The 19,652-nt window shown below is 44.5% G+C and overlaps 1 protein-coding gene across 4 annotated transcripts in view; it reads right to left on the reverse strand.

The window, feature by feature from the left end:
- The window catches only part of TRANK1 (tetratricopeptide repeat and ankyrin repeat containing 1), a 2,632,183-nt gene that overhangs the window by 537,659 nt on the left and 2,074,872 nt on the right, over positions 1–19,652 (reverse strand). For all 4 annotated transcript variants that reach the window (XM_069613200.1, XM_069613201.1, XM_069613199.1 and 1 more), the window contains 2 exons: positions 9,865–9,968; positions 9,627–9,759 (listed from right to left, as the gene is read on the reverse strand). In XM_069613200.1, the coding sequence (XP_069469301.1) occupies positions 9,627–9,759; positions 9,865–9,968 (237 nt within the window). The remainder of the gene's footprint in view (positions 1–9,626; positions 9,760–9,864; positions 9,969–19,652) is intronic.

Genomic DNA, 19,652 nt, shown 5'->3' on the forward strand with positions numbered 1-19,652 from the left:
TTTTTCTTTTTTGTTTTCAAGAGGGGCTGCGGTGTTGATGGCCAAGGCGAGGGCGTTTTTGAAAATCTCTGCTAGAGTGTTGGGGTTGGAGGAGAATGGGGGTGCTAGGCAAGGGGTGTTGAGAAAGGGACGTATATTGTCTGCTGTATGTTTTTTGGCACTTCTGGCTAGCGTGGCCGGTGCATGTTTTAGAGGTTTGGAGTAAGATGATATGGGGATGCAGAATTAGAGGCAGTTGTGATCAGACCATGGAAGTGCTGTGTTAGAGTTGAGAGTGGATCCACAGTTGTGATCTGCCACTCAGTCTAAGATACGGCCTTTATTATGGGTCGGGGCAGTGACTATTTGTGTGAATCCTAGATCTGTGAGGTTTCTTGCGAGAGTGGTAGCTTCTTTGTCAAGTTTATCATTATATCCAAGGTTTAGGTCTCCTAGAAACAGTGTTTTGGAAGTTTGTTTGATGTTTTTTCCAAGAAGATGGTTGACTATGCGTTTGAAGTTATTAGCAGGGCCTGGGGGTCTATATAAAACGTGAATGTTTACAGTATTTTTGGGAGAGAGGGTAAGTTTGGCGGAGAGGATGTCAATGGTGTCTTCCCCGGAGGTGGGAGTCTGTCTTAAAGCTAAGGTGTCTTTAAAAATCAGTGCAACTCCACCTCCTATTTTGGTTAATCTATCCTGCCTTAGGATCGAGTATCCTGATGGTATAGCTAAGCTGATAGTCGGGCCAGCGGCAGAATGCAGCCAAGTTTCTGTTATGGCTAACATATCTAGGTCCTAGTTGGTAATAATGTCATTAACTTATAAAGCGTGGGCGTTGAGTGAGCGAACATTTAATAAGGCACATCTAAGGTGTTGGAACTTTTTTGGTTGTGGTGGCTTGAGGTCGGTACTAGTGATGGACTTTTTGGTAGTGTGTGTAGGCTTGCTAGTCAAGTGGTGTCCGACTTTACGCTGGTGATGTGAGGTTGCAGCGAGCGTTGGAGCACTGTTAGGGTGTTTATGGGTGATGGTGTATGGTGGCCAGGTCTTGGTGTGAGTGCGAGAGCTTATGCGTAAGTTCCTGGGTGTTACCTGCATTGGTGTTGAGAGGAATGCTAATGGGAATGTCCGTGTTCTGAGTCTGTACTGTCTGAGTATGATCTCGGGGGGAGTAGCATGTGTGGTGGTGTGTCTAGGTTCCATGATATGGTTGTTGGGTTGCCCTGCGGGCATAGAGTAGTCAGTACTACTGGTCAGTAAGGTGTGGACTAAGCCTATGAAGAGGTACAATGTATGTGTGGCGTACATATTGAGGTGGGTAGGCGAGAGTGGGTTAGATGCAGTATCAGTTGGGCAACACAGTATCACAGTAGTCTCTGGCGACCATAAGGCACAACACAATGTTGCAGTGGTCTCTAAGCGACCATAAGGCACAACACAATGTCACAGTGGTCTCTAATCGACCATAAGGCACAACACAATGTCACAGTGGTCTCTAAGCGACCATAAGGCACAACACAATGTCACAGTGGTCTCTAAGCGACCATAAGGTACAACACAATGTCACAGTGGTCTCTAAGCGACCATAAGGCACAACACAATGTCACAGTGGTCTCTAAGCGACCATAAGGCACAACACAATGTCACAGTGGTCTCTAAGCGACCATAAGGCACAACACAATGTCACAGTGGTCTCTAAGCGACCATAAGGCACAACACAATGTCACAGTGGTCTCTAAGCGACCATAATGCACAACACAATGTCACAGTGGTCTATGGTAGACCGTACTGCAGATACAGTTATCAGAGGCAGCATACCGCAGGGCATGGCCAGGGCAGAATGCAGGTGATGATACATGTTGCTAATATGAAGCAGGAGAGGGTTGGATAATGCTGATGCAGTGCTAAAACCATTACTAATGGCTGCACAGGACTAGTGGTCTGTAATTGGTTAGGTGGATACAAGTAGGGCACTGAAGCATTTTATGGCAGTTCAAATGCACCACTGTGCAATGGAGACCTCGGAGGTAGCAATGATAAGAGGTTCATGTGTACCGGGTCAGTGATGGCTTGAAACAGTTCAGTTCGCTGGCTAATGAGTTAGGAAAAGGTTGTTGAAAGGGGCAGTATGCTTACCCCAGAGAAGGTGGGCAGGGGTTCTAGCCCTATGCTCGACGGCGTAGACAGGCTAGAGACAGGCACAGTGCCTTCGTGGTGGGCCGGCTCGAAGCCTGCCGGCTTGTGGTTGGCTCCCAAGTAGAGGAGAGGGGCCAATCACGATGCTTGCAGGGCTGTGGGGCTGAGTAGAGGGGTGAAGATGTGACGGTCGGCCATCTTGGAATGGTGCAGACCTCGTGGGTTCCAATAGTGGCTGGATGCACTCCAAGTGCAATAAGGGGGCAAATCCTGGCTGGAAAAGGCCACTGGGCAAAGCTGGTGCGGCGCGGATATTATTAAATAATTCACCGCGGGTTTCCTCCAAAAGGCACGCTCGTGCTGCAGACTTCCAATATGCAGCTAAGGGAGGCTTGTGACATACCTGGAGTCAGGCAGGGCTCGGGGCGTCGATGCAGGGCTGGCTACTGCTCCAGCAGTAGATGGAAGGAGCTCCTGCTCCTCCAGGCTCTGGGCCTCAGTCGTGGAGACTAGAGGGAGGACGTCTGGGGACTCCTGCACTGCGGTTTGAAGGTCGGAGGCAGCAATGGGTTTACTCCAGATCAGCGTCACTTTGAGGTTTCAGCTACCGGTTAATAGCACCACTGTGTTACTTGGACACCTTGTGGGCTCCCCTTGCTTCTGGGGTCCAGCACTCTGTTGAGGTGGCTCAGGCTTGGGTCGTCCTGCTTCAAGGGAGTCCTTAGGATCTTCCTGGAGCTCAGGTTCGGCTTAAAGACGATGCACTCGTTTCTGGTGCTTTTGACCCCTGGCACTCGGTTCCAGCAGCAGCAAGGAAGTACAGCCAGCATGGAGAGGGGTTCCAGGCAAGTTCATCTTGGGGTCAGTTGGTCCCACCAACTCAAGGGAAAAAGTTGTCCTTTCTGGGCTTCTCTAGTCGATTTGAAACTCAGAGCTTCAGCACTGCCGCAGGGCTTCACCGGGCAAACGAATGGTCCAGGAGGGTGCAGCAAGCTTCTCTTCCTGTTTAATCTTCGGTTCCTTGTCCAGTGGTCGACTCTGCCTTCTGTCCAAAAGACCTCGCCTTTTATGCAGGTTTCTACCATTCATTCGCAGCCTAGCGGTCACTCACACTGTAGGGTGGCTGTCCTCCAAAGGCAGGCAGCCAGCCAATCACCTTTAGGTGCATTTTTGTAACCAAGGAGACTAAGCACAGAGAGTTTCGGGAACATCCCTCGCTTCCTGTCCTGCCAGACACGCTGGAGCCAGAGGCGGGCTTCAGCAGTGAACCCTGAAAAAGACAAAACAAACAAAGGGACCAAACGAGACTTGGCACGCAGAGTAAATTTCAAGAAGGATCCTTACAACAAGAAATGGTGAAAGACGACGACCAAGGCCATTTTGACAAAATGGGCACCCATGGGTGCAATACTGCAGCTGAGGGTTTAGCCTGCGGTAAAACCGCACAATGGTAGGAAAATTAAACCACTGCCACCAGCCATTAATTGTAGTGAGGGGTAACATAAAAATGTTACATGAGAAAGTAGACAAAGGGGCTACTAAGTAGCCCGCCAGTACTCCACATAAGATGGTGTGTGCTGGGTCTACAAAGAGAACAAGATAAGTAAAGTCAATTTCACTTTAATACTCTTGGAAACAGTAGCTTATCCAAGAGAAGGTATTTAAACCTTAAGAGAAATCCAAAGGACTTCTCTGTGACAGTGCATTGAAGGTGCTGTGTGTCACAATACAAAAAGGTGATGCCTATGGAGTTTGTCAGGCTCCAAAATCATAGAAACACAGAGTTCAAATCAAATCAAAAATACATGAGAGAGGGAGAAAAAGGTCTCACTCTATCCAGGATTAAAATTAAAAGTCTTAGAATCCAGCAAAAGAGCTGGGGATCTCTAAGGGTGAAGGGAATTAACACAGAAATGATAATTCTCCCTAACAATGTTCAGTTTTGACCCGATCTATTGCTGGAGAAATTAAGTGAATCTTCATGGACAAGGGTAAAAGTTATAGAGAAAAACAATCTTTTCCTATATGTAATGAATCCTGCAGAGTCATGACTGATCACCAGCCTAAAGTCTCCTCCCATGTGGCCAGGAGAAGGCAGTCGCTACCTGATCCTGACCCTAGGTGTGGTATTCTGAGGGTTGATCACTTGGGAGGAGATGGCTGTATGGGTAGAGTGGTGACTCCACAAGGAGAGAAACACAACACTTCTCTTTATTGTGAATAAGATCAATTAATTTCAAGATTTTTGATGGATTTGATTAATGGCAGCAAGCAATCTTGTTAGGTAAGATTTTCACAGGACTGGTAAATCTTCTTGACCTGGGTCAACCCCAGAACTTTTTTGCTTTACTAGTGGGATATTTTTCCTTAATACCTCTGAGAGTGGGAACCTTTTTCCACACTCACAGAATATTTTATTCTTTTTATGGGTGTCATTTTTTTGACTCTCCATAGTGTCTTTTAAAGTCATCCTCTTTAACAACTTACTGGCAATAAGTGCCTGTTGTTGCTGGGTTGCCCTACGGGCTCCCCTTTTAACTTTCTTTTGCTATCCTTGAGTGAACTACAGTTCCCAAGGGTGGAAAGGATCTTTGGATCCCTTTTACATTTTATTCTTTGAAGCCAGCAGACCCCCCACCTTAGGTGGAGTGCTGGGGAGATGCAATGTATCCCCTTTCACACTAAAACTGTAACAGTTCCGTTACAGGGACAAGCTTAACTTCAATGGCTGGTGGCAGAGATACCTTGTATTCATTTGGTGCACCTTTACCGCAGGCTGTGTGCACAGCTGCAGTAAAGCCACCTAAAGGTGCTCATTTTACCAAAATGGCCCGTCTGCTATTTTCACCATTTTAGTGTTTCTTGTCCTTTCTTGTTCCTTCCTCAGACATCCAGGGCGGGAAATTCCTTTGTGTGATTTTTGCCTTCAGCGGGAACACCCTGGACTCCCTGCCCAGGCTCCAGTCAGTCTGTGAGGACTCCACAGCCCTTTATCTTCCTCATTGCCTGAATGGGGACAAATCCCAGTGGGGGGCTGGCTCAGACCGCCCCTTGTTGTAAAATTCGGGGAGAGAATGCAGAGGATGTGCTGTAGTTCCTGTTAAATGCTGCAATCCTGGAAGCTGAGAAGTCGACCACTGGAACCGAAACCGAAGAGGATGATGAAGGAAAAGCGGCAGAAACGATTTCCAGCAACCGGAGAGCTTGCTGTGTAACCAGAGCCTGCTGTAGCCTTCCTTCCAATCGACCTGAGAACTCTGAAAACGACGACCCTGACCCAGAGCCTGGTGAGACCCACTAGAACCAAGAAGACCTGCATTTTGAGCCATCCCACGCATTGCTGCAACCTTGCATTGCTGCAATACCCCAATACTCTGGGACCTCGAGCCATTGTGTGGTGCACAGTCTTCCGAATCTCGCTGAAACGTTGTGGGCATCCTGGTGGATCTCCAGAGACACAAATCGAGTCTGAAAAGTCCCCTCAACACAGTGGTGGACCTTTATAATGATGAGAATTCGACAGCGATTTTCTGTCTTCTTTTGGGCGCCTTGAAAAGGCGCCAAATCCAATGAACCACATTCATCCGCAAAGAAAACCTTAGCTAGAGCCTTCTTCATCGATCCATGCTGCAAAGTTCCTTCTAAGGTCTTGTTTTCAGTCACCACAACAAGGAATCTACTGACCGGGTATTTGGATGCAGACCCTGAAGTCCTCCTGCTGCAAAATCTTCGTCAATGCCGAGGTAATGTGTTGGCTTGGGTATGTACTTAACTTAAGTCTCTTAGGACTTCAGTGTAGCTGTGGGGTGTTTTCTGTGATGGGGAGGCCTCTCATCCAGTGCACCCAGTCCCAACTGCTAGAACCCTGCCAGGGTGTCGTCTGCGAAGCCCCTGGACTATCTTCTAACTCAGAAGTAAAGTACTCACCTGTTTGCCCAGTCTTCTAAGGAACTCTGACTTTTGCCACTTAACAATCTATCCTGACACTGCCTGTTGGTCACTAGATCTTAGTGACCCCCCTTCTGCCACTGAGAACACTCATGCTCCAAGAATAAGGGAAATACTTTTAAGGGATTGGGCCTTTTGCCTAGACAAGAAAATAAATATTAGTTCTTATTTGCCTTGGATGTGTGATGCATTATTCTTAAAAGTATGGTTAACATCTTTTCTTTCCTTAGAAACTATTTCGCCATTCTAATAGAAAGTAGATGTGAAGGTATATTACTCACCTGTGATTAGGTTGTGCCTCTTCCCAAAAGTAATGTGTTGGTTTCACCAGATTATTCATGCAGGATAATTGTATGAGTGTCCCCCAGCTGGGTCTTGCTTCCCCTGACTTGCTATTAGCCTGTCCAGAATGAGTCTGTACTAGGTTGTTGCCTACATAGAATAACCTGGAGTCATTCAGTAAATTGTAACATTACTTTCCCTGTGCTATCTAACCCAGAGTCTGTAGTTCTAACTGTCCCTTATAAGTACTACTTCAGTCATTTGTATAGTATGGAAAGATCTAACCTGGACTCCTTGTGAGATTAAAAAAAGTATATGGGTTTTACTTACCTTGAGTTAGCTGTGTGCCATCCCAAAAATAAGTTACAAGAGTTACTGCTTATCTCAATCTGTTTTTCACTGATCTCAAAAGTACCTGTAATTGAATATTACATCCTTAGGTTTTACTCACCTAGTATAACTGTGTGTTATCACAAAAGTAGTTATAGGTTTCTACTGTACCTGGAATAAGAGTTCCACTATTCACAAAAAATATATTGTCCAGTTGACTGATTATGTGAGTCACTGTACAAGTGGTAGAGTATATTGCCCTTGCATTGCTGAATTTAATTGTGAAAGTAACCATTGGGTTTTACTCCCCAGGAATAAGAGTGTCCTATACTGAATGTGTATGAAAAGGTGTTGACTTCCCTAGAACTACTGTTTGGTATTCCAAATAAGGTTTATACTTGGGTCTGTGTACCTTCCGGTATAGTGTTGTATTTTTAGAATTGTGATTTCATATAATGTGTTAAACTTATTTAACCCTTAATTTATCTGGGCCTACCTGTATTCAAATAAATCATTTATTTTTTACATACATAGTGTTTCAGTGTTTCTTTGGATCATTTGTATTACAATTTAATTTGTACTGATTCTACAGCCCTCTCTCCTTCCTAAAATAAGCCTAGCTGCTCTGCCTACGCTACCATGTACTCAGGTGGTACAGCCTTATACTAAGAGTGGAGTCTTGTACTGCCTCAGTTGAATGGTTTTGATGAAGTTGGTAGTACTTCAGAAAAACTGTCCTAACACATCTAATTCTAAAACCATGAGAAATACACTGTTAAAATAAAAACCCACTCAGTCTTCATGTAGATATGTGAAACTAAAACATATGAAACGTCTGATGTTTATGGTAACTATAATGTTGTTGCAACTGTTCAACCATGCAATGTAAAATCCAGTGGAAGTTCCTTGGACTCAAAGTCCCTTAAATACTCAAGTAATGTGACGAGGAGTAAGGAGTTAATGTGGAGGAAATGTGACTGAGAATACTGTGCAGTGTAATTGTCATAAGTCTAATCAGCTGCACAGGACTTTTAAATGCAACTGATGGAACGTGGATGGAGAGAGAAGGCAGGTTGCAGAGTGCGCAGAGTCGGAAGTGTAACCAGTGATAGAGGAGATCCTGCGTAGCACTGTTTGGGGCCAGAGGTGGGAAGCTCCCGGCGAGAGAAAGCAGGTGATGTGCAGCGGAGCAGTGTACTAAGATGCGGTCCTACTGCAAAGCTGCGCTGGTCTTGGCAGCGAAGGCTGGAAGAGCCGATGCAGAGACCCAGCGGGTCTCTGGCAAAGGAGGGGATCTGGCACCTTGCGAGAATCTCTCAACCGCCGCACGAACAGCTGATGAGTCAGCCTTATTGTAAAGGGGGCCCTGGGATGTGCTTATATGCTGAAAAGCATATTAAAGGTACTTTTGAATGCCGACCTAATAGAATTAAATGGAAAAGGCAAATGTGGTGCAATTCCCCCGATACGAGATGTCAGTTGGGGGAAATCTGGGACCATCATTGCCTAAGCCAAGAGACACTGCTAAAAGAAGAACAGGAGCAGATATGGTACAATTCTCCTGACTTAAGAAGTCAGTGGGGAGAAACATGAAACAAGCCTTGCCAAGAGTCAAGTGATTTTGCTGAAAGGAAAAGCTTGAACAAACCAAATCCTCAGACATGGGATGTCAGCTTGGGGGAAATTGGTACAAGTAACAGTTGGAGTCAGCAAAAAGGTGCTAGTGAAGAAGCACTGTTGTGAGATACTTAAGGAGAAAGTGAATGTGCAGAGAAGCCTGATAAGGATATCAGTTAGTGAAACATTTTTGGACAAGGATAAATTGCAGGAGACTATACCAGGGGATCTAAGTGAGCCAAAAGGGGAATATTGCTGGCAGGAGAATAAACCAGGATTTCAAGAGTTTTCAGTTGATGAGTTTCCTGGCAGGAGTGTGTACTGGGAGACTTACTTTGAAATGGTATGTTGAAAAGAGACTTGGTTATATTAAGTTATTGTTTCCTGAGAACATTTTGTCAACCACAAACTTTCAAAAGACTTGCCCTTTGCCATACTTGAATCTCTGTTCTGGAAAAGACATTTGTTTTGCCATCCTGAAAAGTAGTAAAGACTTTCCTTTACCTTATCCAAAGCAATACTGACACTGGAAAAAGATACGTTGTTTAGCCATTCTGAAAGATTAGAAGAGACTTTCTCTTTTCCAAATCAATCTCACGGAAGGAACATTTGTTTAATCATCTTGAAGAGATTATTAGGTAAAAGAGACTTTTGTAATGCTTTTAAGAGACTGGTTTTGACACAGAACATTGTGAAAAATGTGTCTGAAATAATCCAGGGGAAGGGATCCAACCCTCGGATACAAGAAGTGTTTTTGCTGAAGTTATATGTTTGAGTTATTGCACTTTTCCGTTGAGTTAAACTTTAAAACATTTACCTTCCACATTTTGTTTGTATGTAATAGTGTGAGGGTCAGATTGAGACTGGATACAAGGTTTTCCTGCTTTAGATTAATTTATTTTTATAGGAAGGGGCACTCTTGTTTGGATAGGGAAAGTTAGGCCTTTATCCAAACCCCTTTCTATGAATAAAATGGCTAATGTTGAGAATGATGCCTCTTTCTGTCTGACTCTCATTGCTGACCCCTCACATATATAAGGTGGTTGCAACAATAAATACAGAGGTGTGGCAGGGACTCTCTAATATATATGTATGTCGCTAGGCTGCTAAATACGTCTAAATAATAGAAGCTTTTTGTGAAACATTTCAGAATGTGCATGCGAGTTTGGTATGAACAGATTTCTGTAGTGCATGCCAAATAGCCCAGCCCTCAATCAGAGAATAATTTCTACAAATCAGCATTCAATAGTAATTATATAGATGTATGCTTCTATTCAGGTAGATTCGTGGTAAACGTGTAATGACAGAATAAAAGTTTAAGATTTCAATACCTTGCCCAGTTTCTCACATAGCTCTCCACAAAGCCGAAATTCTTTTGCATAAGTCAAACACTTCAATGCCAATTTTGGTTCCTGGCATTCCATATAGGTCTTTGCTAACTCCATGTACTCCATCTGTTTTTCTCTAAAAATATGTAACAATACATATATAAGTGCTCGACAAAAATGGTGGTAAGACACTCATGCACAGGTTTCTAATATTTTAAAAGAAAGTGCTTCAAATGCATACTTGGGATTGGCTTTTTTGGTTTGAACGTTTAGCACACTATCGTGGGCTAAGGCAAGCTTCGCCTTCTCACTGGCTCCTCCTTTCTGGTAACATTTAGCAGCCACCTGAAATAAAGCAGGATAAGAGGCTTATCTTAACATATTCCTTAATGCTAGACATGCATTGTAACCTTGTACTGAGGCATAGATATGGGTACAAAATAATATCTTTAATATAGCCAAGATAACTTCAAGGTACAGTCCATAACGACTATTGCACTGGTAGAAAATAGCATACTTCCTAAAGACTTTAAATACCCTTGTACAGAGAATGGACAATGTTTTGCAAAAATGACTAAAACGTTTTAATCTTTTGCTCTGTATTAAATCTCACTTTACCAATGCAAATCCAAAACCTATACTGCTAATTGCTTTACAGAACTCTGGAGGGGTCATTATCACTTCAGATAATAACTCTACCCCAACATATGTCCCGAAGTAAAACGAACCCCGCCTCACCCGAGAAGGCTACTTTTAACTTGTTAAGAAGTGTTAAAGGTTAATAATTTTATCACAAAAACCTTGTCATTAAATGCTTATAACCTTTTTGATCAGGAGAGTCCTAACTAAAATCCAAACATATTTGCAACACTGTCTGAGGATTAGAGAAGATGACCCCATGTTGCTCATTCTACATTTCATGCATTTTTTATTGTTGGGTTGGTGAGCAAGTTCGGAATATTCTTACGCATGCAATGTTTGCAAAGCTACCGATTGTTGTGCACCAATGCAACCACGTAGCTTGGATTTTTTAAATCATGGGTTTAGGAAGAACTGAATATTTTCCAGTTATAATAGCAGCATATATCTAGGCTGACCTATTACAGGAAAATCTCTCAAACCACGGTTCTTTCAAAAACACCTGACCAAAGACTCATTCCAATGGACGTACAAACTGACACACAGACCTCACAGTACTGCGCTACTGTTAAAAGATGCCAGGCCAAATGCTGGCTACTCACACTCTTTACAGTGCTCCACTACTCTCGAGCTTGGTCTGTGTGCTTTAAACAATAAAATAGAAAATAAATAAAAATGTGAAGTACAAATTACTTACCTCTTGGTAATGTTCTTTCAGATGATTTTGTGATTCCTCCGTCAGGTTCCTCATCTTACATGTATCAGTTTAGTAACAGGCCAACCCACACGGCTAACCGATAGTTCCCCAGGGGATGGTAGTCAGTGGGAAAAGTTAAATAAAAACACGATTCAGACATTGTGTGCTATAGAGTGCTCAGAAGCTATCAACAAGGAGTTTCATAATGCGCATGCGAGCAATAAGGGCTCTCCGGAAAAATCCATTGCAACAAAATTGTGACAGTTATTAAACATGCATGCGCACTGAGATACATAAGTGGGAATTTATAAATGTACATGTTCGGTGCTTCCATTATAAATGTATTAGAACTCTGTAGCTGGGATGTCAGAAGATGAATTCTGAGCATTTGGAAATAACTAGTTTTGCAGGCTTGAATGTTGATGCAACGATTAACCAAGCAGATGGTGAGCCATTGAGCTGGATACAATGTTTATGGCCTAGTAGTTCCACAGGGAACAGATGAAATCTCTTAAGTACATGAGAATTTGCAGACTGGTCCGGCCATTTGTTTTGATTAGCAATAAATATGGGGTTAAGTGACGCTCAAGGCTAAAGTGACCGATCCTCGATTGTTTTCTCAGGATGTGGTTGAAGAATGAGAATTTGCAGACCAGTCCGGCCATTTGTTTTGACCAGCAACAAACATTGGGTGAAGCAACGCTCGAGGATAGAGTGACCGATCCGCGATTGCTTTCTCAGGATGTGGCTGGAGGCTGTGCCTGCTGAAATGATGGTCATTAAGATTAGAATGTTCCGGGAAGCCAATAAAGTTGGGGTGGATGAGATAGTTAACGCCAGTTCAAAGGGAACTTGTTTTTTTCTGCTTTCTTCATGTCATTTGAAGTATCCATGCGAACCATGTGCAATTACATTTAGGATGAAGAGGTTTCAGGCCAGTTGTGACCTGTAATGAATTATGTTTGCATATGAATGTGTAACTATGTGCTGATGTCATGACCTACCACTGACGAATCCCAACGAGGTGTATACTATGAATACGATCTGAAGATGGTGGTCAAGATCACAACGCTCAATGAGAATGTAAGCATTGGAGAAAGATTGGATTTCATTGTTTAGGGTTTCTTCAATGACATGTAGGGGGGTGGATTGTAATAAAATATTTGGGAGTTTTTAACTGTTACAAAAATGTATATAATGTGTCAACTTTTGTGGTTCGGCGAGACTTGGGTTAGTTGGCTCGACAGGGTCATCTAGCTCCTCCCCAGATGATGGTACAATAAACTTGCTTTACGTATCAACGTGCACTAGTTCCTTAAGTGGTTGGCCTGCTTGGGTTAAGGCGATTATGGGCCCATCCATACATTTGGCAAATACAAAGGGACCCCACGATTTCCGAGACGTTGGTGGTCACCTGTCTGCACAACTCATCTGTGGTGCCTCTCTGCGGGGACCAGTTTTCCGTGAACAGTGAAAAAGAGAGGTTTGCGGGCTCGATATTGGTTAAAGACTCGTCTGTTCCCCAGAGGTGTGGTATAGTGGTCCAGCTGTGTAGGGCGAATGGACGGAGCACCACATTGGAGCGCTTCTTGCTCATGGGGGTAATGCAAGAGGGGAAATACAGGAAAAAGAGGGTTTTTCTTTGATTTAAGGGTTTTTGTTAAGTTTAGGCCTGGAGTGCGCGTGTGGAGTTAGTCGAGGTTATGGGAATTAAAAGGGTAAATGCTATGAAGGAGTGAGTTAAATGTTTTATGTTGGAAGTCCTTTGTATACATTTTTACCTAGGTTCGAGGTCGTATCCTACACTGCACTTCCATTGTTAGGTTTGTCTTGATACCCTTGAGTTTGCTTGTCTGGTTGACTGGAGCCCTCACATAGGGGTGAGGTGGCAACTTATGGTAAACTCACCCATAGATACCTTCCTGAAGTATACCCATGCCATTTTTCATTCTATATTGGTTGTGCGGCAGAGCCCTCGCCTCGATTTCCTTAGTTAGTCAAAGTAGTGAAGAGAAACTTCCTCTAGTCAGAAAAATACATTATTGTATTAGAGAAGGATGTGCTAGTGATGAAGAGAGCAAGAATAGCAGTGTTGTAGTGAAAAGCCTTACGGCTCCTTCTATGCTCGAGTGAAGGAGATATCTCGGAGATATTGGCCTGCATGTGTTTTTTGAGAAGATGCTGTCTTTTTTGTAAAAGTGAGAAGTATAATTAAAAGGTATAGCTAAGTGAGGCAATTGCGGTAAAAGTGAGTACGGCGAGCGATTGTGGGTAAAGACTAAGAAACTGGGAGGTAAAGAAGGGGTTTTTTGGGGGAACATTTTTGTGACGCAGGTTCGGCTTCTGTGTTATTTTTTGTGAAATTGGTTTGGGTGAATTGGGTTGGAGTATGGAGACTCTGTTGAATCATTTGTGTCAGGTACTTCCTGGCTGTAAGGTGAAGATTCTAAAATACCACTGGGAATGGTTGCAGGAAACTTACGCTCAATTCTTGGCCTTGGAGAACCTGCATCCTTTTTTGACTACAAGGCACAAGGAATCAATGTTAGAGAAGCGGTTAAACATCTTCGAGCAATGGATGATGTACGAAAAAGGCGGGAAGGCCCATAGTGTTAAAATCTCAGAGGAGGGGCCGAAAAAGGAGGGTGTCAGAATTCCTTCTGCACCACCCCCATATGGGTGCTATCCTTTATCGCCTGTTCAAGGGTATACAGATCCTGAGTTTGAGGCTCCATTTTCCCCAGCAGCCACTCCAGTGGTTGCGAGACAGACACAGATAACGCATCCATCAGCAACAATTCCTAGAAAGTGGGATAGCGAGGAAGTAGAAGGGCAACTCCTTCAATGGTTAGGGCTACTGAAAGGTTGAGAATGGTGAGTGGAAAGGGAATGAGTCCCCTGACTGCAAGGATAGCAGATAGATTAAGGGTGGAGGAACAAGAGAGGGTGAGGCCGGCAGTCAGAAGAGTAGATGAAGGGTTGAGAATGAGGGAGAAAGGGGAGACTATGCCTTTTTCCGATAGGATAGAGGATAGGCTGCAAAGGGTAGTAGAGTCACGGGAGCAGGAAAAATGGAAGAAGCACTGAGGATAGCGGAGGAAGAGATAATGCTGTTATGGTGGCTGAGGAAATGGAGAGCGAGAAGAAGTGAATAGACAGGAACGTGGAGGCATGGGCAAGTTCTTGTTAGGTTGGATAAATTGATTAATGGGGTCAATGGGGACCTGGAGAACAGAAATAGGGTCACAAGTACAGGGTTCCTGCAGGGAAGAAGTGAGTCAGCACCCTATGGTAGTGTGGAGTATGCTTCTGTGCCTATACAAATGTCAGGGTATGCGATAACAGGAGTAGGAGACAAAGAGGAATAAGAATCGGAGGTCGAGCAGGGTGTAGCAGCCCTACCCCCCCACTCCAGTAGCAGCGAGAGAAAGTACACCCTGGGGTCTTAAGATGCGCTGTGGTACGCGCATGGACGTATTAAGTAGCAGGGGAGAGATGGGGGAAGCCTCAGTAAAAGCTGGTATGATATGATATGATCGTTTATTTATATAGCGCCTATACACAATGTGTTTCAAAGTGCTGCAAGGGAGGGAACAAGGGAAAATACAACCACATTCTTACAGGCTATGAACAGTAAGGATGTGAAATTAACTATCGTGCTCGGCCTGACGACATTTCAGATGGTGCAAGAGCTAAGACATAGATATGGATGGGAGGCGGAGAGTGGGGAGGAAATGGAAACAGACAGGCGACTACCGTACTAGGCCTGACGACATTTCTGGTAGAGCCGGAGAAAAACAAAAGGTGAGGGAGAGGGGTTCAGAAAGGGAGGGGAGGAACAAAACAAGCGACTGTCATACTAGGCCTGACGACATTTCAGATAGTGCTGGAGGGGTGGTGGGGAGGAAAAAAACTGTAATGGGAGGGTTGAGGAAACAGACGAGGTTGCTATCATATTCATTCCAGGGACAATTTTGATAGAGTAAGTGCATAGAAGAAAGTAAGGGGAGGAGATAGGAAAAGGGAGAAGGGAAAGGAGGAGAGAAAAGAGAGTAAGCAGTCAAAAAGAGTGGAGAAGCAAGAGGGGAGAGCAAATACAATTGCAAAAGTCAGTAGTAACACATAATGTTGCAAGCCAGGATACAAGATGAATATGGGAACAGCATGATTCAGGGTCACCATGAGTACAAGATGCAAAGGAAGTCCAGCATGAGAGTTGAGAAAGATTGACGCACCGTGAATGAAGTCCATAAAAGTCAAATCCAGCATTGGCCACAAGACAGTGATGGTGAAGGGAGGCACCAGGTGGGCAGGGCTTGCTAAGTGGTGAAAAAGAGCAGCAGGCAGGAAGGTACCAGGTGGGCGGGGCTTAGGCCAGGTGACCTAGATCCACTTGCACCTGCTCCCCATCTGCAAAGGAAAAGAAGCTAGAGGGCTCCTTAAGTAGGGAAACAGAGCGGCAAGCAGGAAGGCACCAGTTGGGCGGGGCTTGCTAAGTGGTGAAAAAGAGCAGCAGGCAGGAAGGCACCAGGTGGGCGGGGCTTAGGCCAGGTGACCTAGATTCACTTGCACCTGCTCCCAATCTGCAACTGGTGCAACTCATTATCTGTTGCTTGAGAAGGGTCTGGAAAAGGAGTATTATGTCCTTGTAGTGCGTGTGCGAAAATGAGCTAAAACAACATGGCTCATGTGCGCAGCCATTTTGGACATTCACATCCATTACTGCAAGGAAAGCCTACTTTTCTGTGGGCTCAGTAAGCAAACGTGAATTCTGCAACGGTTGTGAGGTCACACAATAATGTTAGATGAGCTAGCTGTGGAGGATAGTAGTTGTATTGTCCGCTGAAGGACGAGCCAAGACGGGAGTCGGAGCTATGCAGGTGCAGTGATAAGGGGTGCTGGGAACGAGTGCAAGAAGCTGGGTTTTTCCACTTGTAGCTGAAATGTTCCACTCTTTGCTCCCCATGCTTGCTGTCTGTCCTTTGGCCGGGGGCAGCTTCATAACCAGAAAGGGGGCGGGGATTTCCCCATAAAGAGGAGTGGTATTGTTTGTGGAAAGTTAGAGAGAGAGTTGAACCCCGGGTGATGAAGTATCGCTGAGAGGGAGGAAGCTCTGTTCCAGACCCCGTTAGCGTGTGTGAGCTCTGTGCCTACCTGCTTTGGGACTGGGCACTGTCGTGGTGGCAGAGATGAAGTTTCCTTCTGCAACTACACTAACGGAGATGTATGTTTTGTGTTTATGTATAATCAACCATATCTTATGTTTCAGTTGTTTGTTTATAACGTGTGTGAATAAAGGGCCTGTAGAGAGCCATTTATATTTAAACTGTTGGCCTAAGTGGGTTTATGGTCATTCCATCTAAAACCATTGCATCTAATGCCATTCCATCGAGATTTTTCCATCTAAAAAATGTCAATCGAATGCATTTATTTTCTTATTTTTTTTCTCATTTGGGTCAGGGGGTTGGGGGGTTTGGGGCGGGAGTCGGTGTCTGCCCGCCCTCCAAACCCCATGTTCTTTACCCTTTAAAATTCACCTGAACAAAAATTAACCCCTTAACCCCCAAAAACATGCATTAGATGGGACATTTTTTGGATGGATACATTTCGATGGAATGGTATTAGATAGAAAGGGTTTAGATGAATTGACTAGATACCGTCTAAGTGTGGTTTATTGCCTCTCTGAGTCAAAGAGCTTTTGGTCTGTGCAATATAAGCCTGAGGTCCTTACATGTGTCTGAAAAAGCAAAACAGTCCTGTGGTCACACATGGACCGGAATAACTTGATGAAGACACTCCCTTTGCTCACTGCATGGGTAGGGAAGCTGATTTATGCATTAAAGCAAAATACTGCCGGTGTCATGTTGGCCGTAGGGGATATGAAAAGCCTAATCACAGCGCTGATGGGGGAGCTGTCAGACAGGCTTTGGAAGAGAGCAGGGTATCTGGGAGTTTTGTTGGATACACATACCCATGATGGAGCAGTTTTTAATAATTACAGGGCACAGGTATGGAGGGCCCTGCAGATTATCTATCCCGATACTCCGGATATAAATTCTATTTTTGCAACAATGAAATTGGATGATGATCCTGCTGCATACATACAGTTAATTCAGGAGATGTAGAGGGCAGAGACAGGAGAAGTGCGGGACAAGCATATGGCGTTTTATATCACATGCTAAAGAAGGTACTCCTGTGAGGGGTAACAAATGTGAGGCAGATGCATTTTAGAGGATTTTTCAATGACATTTTATTAAACCAAAATTGAAATCCAACGCCTCCCTTGGCCTACTCTAATGGGGATTTCCCTTCCTAAATAAACAAAGGAAAAACACTCTATCAAAACATTTCTGGCCTTCACACTTGCACATAAACAAGAAAATATTTTACAACTCAAAATGTCAATACTTGTATTTGCAACATCTTCAAAATCTTTGCCTGTAACCTGAGCGAACTCCTCTTCCCCAGGTTTTAGGTCAAAGTCAGTTCCCTTGAATAACACAAAACAAGTAGTTAATCTGGAGTTGAAACAGAGTTCCAACACAGTTCTTGATAAAGTTAGTTTGTCAAAGAAAACTTCCAACACTCCACAGTTTGTTAGGGAGAATTCTCTAAAAAGGCCGATTCCCCAAACCTATAGAGTCCCCCAGCAGCTTTGCTGGATTTTTTTTTTCTCCTGCTAAGAGTGAGAATCCTTCCTTCCCACTCTTAGGCATGATTTGAGGTATGTCTTTGACTTGGTATGTGCTTATGGGCTATGGGGTCTTCTACTCCATAGGGTATCATCTGTTTTGGTATATGTGTTACACAGCACCCTCAGTGCAGTAACACAGGGGTGTCATAGTGACCCCCAAACATAGACTCCATACCCTGGGACTGACTACTGTCTCCCAGGGCATGTAAAGTCACCATTGGCTTTATTAGTCCAAAATTGTGAACAGAACCAGTACAAACCATCATATTGTGGAAGTACTGGAAGGGGTTAATTAGATTGCCCCTGGGTCTGTTTCCAAGGGGACACTGTCCAGTCCCCCCTTGTCGAGTTTCTGGCTGGTGGCAGTGGTTACCACGCAAAATATTCCACCGGAATATTTCCTATGGGATTTTCCCATTCATTTTAAACGCACCACTTTTTTGGGTGCATTGTAAAGATACCGCCGGTTTATTTAATTAATATAAAATCGCCGGTTGGGTCTTTTCGCCAGAACTCTTTTACAAAATGGCGTATGTGTCCGTCTCTGTAACTCCAACCAACGTCGGGCCCTTTGTTCCACTTTTTTGGCAGGCTTCTCCACAGAAGCCCTCCAACTGGTGCCACTCTGTCTGGTATTCCCAGGATGTGTGGGTGGGGGAATTGGCACCCTGGACTGCGTTGCCTTAGCAACCCAAGTCACACTCTGTTCTCATTGGCCCAGTGGTGAGCCGCCCGGCTCACCACTTAGCATGTATGAGTGACAGCTAGCCTGTTGAATGGGGGTTTTTCTGCATAAAAGCAGGGCTTTTGGGACTGGAACTTCAGAAGTCGCCACTGGACCTGAGAAATCCGAAGAGGGGAGAAGCGGAGCCATCTGCAATGACGACACCACCGGTGGAGCCCTGCTGCAACGACCTCACCACTTCCCCGACGACAAGAGAAGATCTTCTGCTGCAAGAGTCTTCTCCCTCTGAGCTGGTGGGAACAACTAGTTCGACATTCGCCTTCCAGGACGTCCCTTGGTCGAATCACCAGTGCCAAGCAGCCGGCAGCCGGATAGCCAAGCTTCAGTCCACCGGGACCGCGAATAAAAGGAATGCACCTTTTAACCGACCGAGCAACTCCGCGACTGGTCTCATCCCTGGGCAGTGCAACGACTCCAAGTTTCCTCCTCGACGAGATCTTCTCCTTCCCTGGTCGAAACCACAAACTGCACCCGCTGCCAGGAACAACTCCCACCGCTGGAGCTTCCTCACTTTTAAAGGTACTGTGTTCCACCTGGCCTCCCTTTCCACAGATTGCTAAAGGTGACCCTTAAATCCTTGGCTTTCCAACTGGGTTGGCCCCCAGACCTTCTAACTTTATCTTTCGCATCAAACCAACCTCTTTTGAACATTTTTTGCAAAGACTTGAGTGCATTTTTAAACTGTGTGATCTTGGGCACATTTTGCCTTGCTCCATGTAAAGTGGCCTTGGCCTATGAACTTTGGCTCTACAGTAGACTCTGCCTTCACTAGCTTGCTCTGGTGTTAGAAAAGTGTTGGGAACTGTTTTATTTTCATGACCTGTCTTTTTCTCTCCCTCTAACTTAATTATTGGAGTGCCATCTGAGTTAAGCGCTCTCATCTGTTTTACAAATAGTGGTGTTTTGACCTAGACTTGTCTAATAATTATTAAGGGAGGTGTGTATACTTTTTCTGATTGTATTTGAACTTGCTTTGATCTATAGTGCTTAGTGTATTTCCTAAAGTGTTTTTTGAATAAATAATTATATACTTTTGATACCAAGCTCTAGTCAGTGTTTGTTTGCTCCACTGTGTTTCTGGCCCTATTGTGTATCCTTTCTATACTGCCCTACTCATCTTGAGAGGGGTCTGACTGCTCAGCCACAGCTACCAGGTAAATCTGGGTGGTGCGGACTGCTACCAATTGGGTTTACTGCTTGCTCCTGTAGTCTTAATCTTTTTGCAGTGTTCCCCAAGGGAACTGCACAGGATTC

This window comes from Ambystoma mexicanum, chromosome 5p, assembly GCF_040938575.1.
Source record: "Ambystoma mexicanum isolate Mex_15411 chromosome 5p, UKY_AmexF1_1, whole genome shotgun sequence".
Lineage (NCBI taxonomy): Eukaryota > Metazoa > Chordata > Amphibia > Caudata > Ambystomatidae > Ambystoma > Ambystoma mexicanum.